This window comes from Belonocnema kinseyi, chromosome 5 (genome assembly GCF_010883055.1).
Source record: "Belonocnema kinseyi isolate 2016_QV_RU_SX_M_011 chromosome 5, B_treatae_v1, whole genome shotgun sequence".
NCBI classification, from domain to species: domain Eukaryota; kingdom Metazoa; phylum Arthropoda; class Insecta; order Hymenoptera; family Cynipidae; genus Belonocnema; species Belonocnema kinseyi.
Genome location: NC_046661.1, coordinates 53,217,147 through 53,222,464, shown reverse-complemented (window position 1 = coordinate 53,222,464; position 5,318 = coordinate 53,217,147). Strand labels below are relative to the sequence as shown.

The following is a 5,318-nucleotide window of genomic DNA, read 5'->3' as shown; positions in this document are numbered from 1 at the left end:
ATTGAATCTAAAATTATCTAAACTATAAAGCTTTGACACGAAATTATTATATTTTGTAATTAAATTTTTTTTTAACTATTAAAACTTATTCAATTTTATTTGTGCAATTTTCACCGATTTTAAATAAAATGCTTAAATATGAAGCGTTATTAACTAAAAATGTTAGAGTTTCCATAAGAAATTTCGTTCAGGTTTGAATGCATAAATTTAATAATAATAGATAAATTGTAAATATTAATAAATTTAGCTAATAATGCTTATAAATTTAACTTTCAACGTTTTCAATGCATAGATGCACATTCTTCCTAATTTTAATTACAAAAAAAATGCACTCTCATTTTCGATTTTGTCCACTTGCAAGATATTTCTATCATTTTCGATTGAGTATTCTGTCTTAGCATAGCTAATACCACCGTTGTGTACAAAGTGCTGGAAGAATTTGGCTATCAGTCATTAAAACAAAAATGTAAAATTGGTAAACCTGATAATTAAACAAGAATCTTATATGTTATACATCGCAACAACAAGGAAAGCCTCTTCTGGCAGGAAAATGCAAATATTTTCTCCTACCTAGTCCATCTTTAGCATCAACTTCAGACCCATGACACAAAAGCCTTTCTACAACAAGTAAATGACGTGGTTCTGCAGAAAAATGCAGAGGCACTCTTTCCATACTATTCCTCGCGTTAACATTTGCTCCTGTATTTATTAATAATTCGATTACTTTAACATAGTTTATCAAATAAAATATCTTCAAATTTGGAACAGTTCTATTTAGCCTTAAAATTGCATCGATGTACCATTTATTTAGCGATGCACAGTGAAGAGGCGTTAGACCTGATTTATTTGTAGATTTGAAATCAGCGCCAGATTTTATAAGTAATATCACAATTTTCTGATGACCTGTTGCAGCTGCAACATGCAAATCAGTTCCTTCATCTTCTTTTTGGCCTTTGACAGATGCCCCAGATTCAATTAGATTTTTACTATTTTCACGTAACTATTTAAAGCTGTCAAGTGAAAAGAGGTTTCTCTACTAAAAATCGGTTCATTAACAATGGCAGATTTTTATTTAATTTTAGGATCATTTAGAAGTATTTTTAGTACTTTCAAATGACCAAGGTCGCATACCAGTAGATATGGAGTCTTCCCCTCGTGAGATTCCTTCTTCGCTATTTTGGCTTTATCGCGCAAGAGTATTTTTACAAGTGGTTTATTTCCTTAGTATACAGCAATGTGCAATGCTTTTCAGTCAGCATATTTACAGTATTGACTGGAGCTCCGCTTGATAAAAGAACTTGAACTTTTTTCGTATTTCCTATTTGAATGGCTGCCACTAATTCAAAAGTTTTGAAAGGGGACTCACTTTAAACGAGCACTCTAAAGAAAACATAATCTTATTACGTCAACGTCACTGTTCCTGGATATCGCTAAAATAGGAAGTGCATGACCTTGAAAATCTAAGGTTGTTCACGGGTGACTTGTTGACCAATCTTTAAAAGTTTATTCGAACTCCATAATACGCGGTAGAAACTTCGCATTTTGACTCCATAGAATTTAAGTCATTTTTACATATTTGATTTTTAAGCGCTCATGACACGGCCTTGATGAATGCAACATTTTGTACGTGAAATTTTCCGTCCGTTCCAAATCCGGGTTTAAATCTAGGAGTTTTCATTACAAAAAATTCATTTTGACCCTGAAGCGACCTTGAAAATCGCCTTCAAAGTCTTCACTACCAACTTATGCTCCCTATTGCTTTCTACAACTTTTGTCTGAAACATTTTTCGGTATCTGACTTATATCCTGAGACATTGCTCGTCATGTCAATTAAACCTATTTGACCTTTATCTGACCTTGAAATAACCTTGACCAATACAACATCTGATATCTAAAATTTGCCGCTCTTTTAAAATCCAGGGTCAAAATTAGGGGTTTCGGTTAGAAAAAATCACTTTTACCTTCAAATAACCTTTAAAATTGCTAAAAGTTCAAGGTCATTAGTACCAATACATGGCCCCCTTTGTCTCCTAGAACTTTTGTCTAAAAGAATTTTCTGTATCTGACGTGTTTTCTGGGATATTTCCCGCGATAGATTAAACTGGTCCCCCTGTATATATTAAACTGATCTCGGAGCGAGCGACTTTCAAATCTTGCGCCATACGAAATCAATCGCTTGTTTTCATCTACAACCATATAAACAACAACAGAATCGGAAAAACCTTTAATTATCGGCAATTACGATGCAAAGTGTTACAGTCGTAAATCTTCGTACACTCAAAGTCATGGGAAAAATAACTAAAATCCCACCCCTCAACACAAATGGCAAAATGAAAGAAGAAAAGCCGGATTAAGTACTCCAAAAATGTAAGGTTAAATATGAGCTGGCCTTCGTAGATTTCACAAATGAGGACAACGAAACAGAAGAAAGTTCAGTCAGTGGTCATTATCATTATCAAAAAACATTTACTTCATGGAACGTTTTCACATCATTTCAGTAAAAGGCTTCCAAATACTCAATTTTCAGGGGCCTCTACAGGCTTATAACACATGGTAGTTTCGAATGAAATAACTTACATCACTCATAGTGTTACGCACGTCTTTAATAGAGGAATTTAATGTTCACAGGGGCGACTACACTACAACTGCTCGTTCTGCGAACATTGACCTCCCCGCAGGAAAGACGTACTTACCCCTACTTGTGATTTAATATACTATTAACGTGCTGGCGTACTATTTGCTTTGTCACAAATTAATTACTAAAGTGTTTAATTTCTTAAATTGAAAATGGCGGCGCATTGTCATCCTATCCATGAGCATCGACGGATCTTCATGTGGGCACTTTTGAAGTTGGATGTTGAAAAACCGCTTATCGAGACAAATGTATTTAAAGTTAGCGAATGCCATAAGCGCACGTTTTAATTTTTTCTTCAGTTATTTGCGGAAAATAAATTTAGTTTCATCAGATAGATCATAGAGCAAAGTATTATTTTCCATGGGAAATTCAAAATATATATTTTTACCCCTATTTAAAAAAAAATAGAAGAAATAGCTCGAATATGGCATACCAACTCCTTTTTGACGGATTGCTGGGACTCTATGAACCGAAATTGAATCAATAACAGGTCATTCGAAAGGCTATTGTATAACTTTTCGAATGTTATGGTTGATTTTTTCACATCACCAGCGGATCTTCTTTGAATAAAGATTTTCCGAAAAACGAGGTTTTTGAAAATCGAAAAAGGATGGCTCGAAAATAGCACACCTAGAAAAAAATCGAAATGCACATAAAGAAGTATGTTAACAGTGTGCAAATATTTATTAATATAATTTTGATGAATAAAAAATACTGCAAACTTATTGGCAATAGTCGCACATCCAAAGGGCTGATAATGTTCCAATGCACCAACTCTGGGAACATGCGTTGCAGATAGTACACTCTACCCAAGATTTCTACTCTGGCATAGTGTAAGATCAATCAAAGAAAATTAATTAAGTACATGAATACATAAACCAATTCTTGTTAATATTCAGAAAGTTGAATAATTGCTAACTGTGATTTTTTGGTTAAAAAAAATGTATGCCATAATGGAGCCACTACTTACAAATTATCCATGTCAAAAAAGCCTAAAATTTAAAGAGAAGCATCTCCATATCTTCATCGCAATACTATTCTACTAACCCTAGTGCACTACTATAAGCAACATTTATTAATAAAATTCGATTTAAAAGATAAAAAATGGACATTTAAGACTCATCTAAAATGAACTAGAGGATCACTGTTTATATATTTTTTCATCTCACGTTTCCAATAATGCACGTCGAACAATGAAACTTACACATTTTTCTACTATAATGAAGAGAATTCAACTCCAGGTATTACTAACGGAGTACACTTTTTAGTTTGTCAGAAATCCAAGTGTGCCATATTCGAGCCATCTCCTCTATGTCATAAATTACGTTGGAGAAAGTGGACCCTTTTTTACTAAACGTCACATTTATTTATGACAAAGTGACAAGTAGTTAAAATAAGTTAATGATCATTTCAATCGTGTTTAAGTAATACAATAATATTTATATTCAAATAAAATGTAGGTCTACTTAATACTGCAGAGGATATTTTTCGCTCTCACTGTACAAAGGCGCAACCTAATATAATGAAAATCATTACTTTAAACATTGAATAATATTAAACATTCACACTTTATATACTGTTCAAATTTGTTTGAACAATTTTAATACTTATTACGATATTAAATGGTATCCAATTAGTTACCATTTTAATATTTTCTTAAAATCTATAGTCAAACTATAATAATCAGTTTTTTAGTGTTAATCAATACTTTTCAGAATTTATTAATAATGTTATATTGATTAGTATAGTATTCAAAATCCAGCTGTCTTTCCGTATCGGCGATAATCGGAATTCGCTGTTATGTGCCCATTTTGCTTGACAATTGCAGTAACTGCGCTTCCTAATCCTTTATAAGCAGTACTATTGTGACCAACAGAATGAAAAAAGTCCAGTAATGAAGGTGGAAATCCTTCCTCGTTTTGGATACTCATTGGGTACAACTAAATTGAAATGATAATATAATGATTTAATTTTATTTTTAATGATTCAATTTTTTAAAATTGCTTTTATCTATTGATATAAGTAGTACTTGATTTTTTGTTGTAATGCAATAAAATGACAATTATTGCGTTGAAGCTCATACCTGATGGTGAATTCTGCGAGCATCCACAGCCTCTTTGATATCATATCCTGACCAAAGATTTAATGCCATTATGAGTGCTACGGCTGTTGTGATTTTTGGGCCACCAGCCCCTCCAATTACTAGATGAACATCGTTGTTCTCATCCACCTAAAAATTGTATAGGATAGTTATATTGCATCTATTTCCTGTGTGTTCGATGCGTAACAACTACATCGAGTGTTTAATCAGGAACTTTTGTAATATAATGTTTTTAAATTTTGGTTTTCCCTTGCTAAGAGGGCCTTGAAATCAGGCACTAACATCAACATTTAATTGTCTCATTTTATTCCAGAAATAACTGGTAAAAAGCCGCGGATTAAAAGGTATTACAATTTTTGAATCCCTAAGAATGCCTTTTCTGTCCTTCGTTTTTTAATTCTCATAAGGCGGCGAAAGTATTAAGATTCCAATCCTTTTCAAAACCGATCGAAGCTGCCAGATGTAACCTCAAATACTCCAAACTGTCGCTTTCATTTGCCCCGTTCTCAGCCTTCCTAGAACTGCTCGCTCACGCAGTTTCTCAGGGGAGTAGGGCGAGAGCGGTTGCGATATTATAAATAA

At 33.2% G+C, this 5,318-nt stretch overlaps 1 protein-coding gene across 4 annotated transcripts in view; it reads right to left on the bottom strand.

The window, feature by feature from the left end:
* Positions 1-4,340: 4,340 nt before the first annotated feature.
* LOC117173178 (glutathione hydrolase 1 proenzyme-like) overlaps positions 4,341-5,318 on the bottom strand; it is a 138,535-nt gene continuing 137,557 nt past the window's right edge. For 3 of the 4 annotated variants that reach the window (XM_033361597.1, XM_033361599.1, XM_033361598.1), the window contains 2 exons: positions 4,719-4,865; positions 4,387-4,575 (listed from right to left, as the gene is read on the bottom strand). In XM_033361597.1, coding sequence (XP_033217488.1) covers positions 4,387-4,575; positions 4,719-4,865 — 336 coding nt within the window. Of the gene's footprint in view, positions 4,576-4,718; positions 4,866-5,318 lie in introns of all 4 variants that reach the window. The other variant, XM_033361596.1, reaches the window with a different exon arrangement.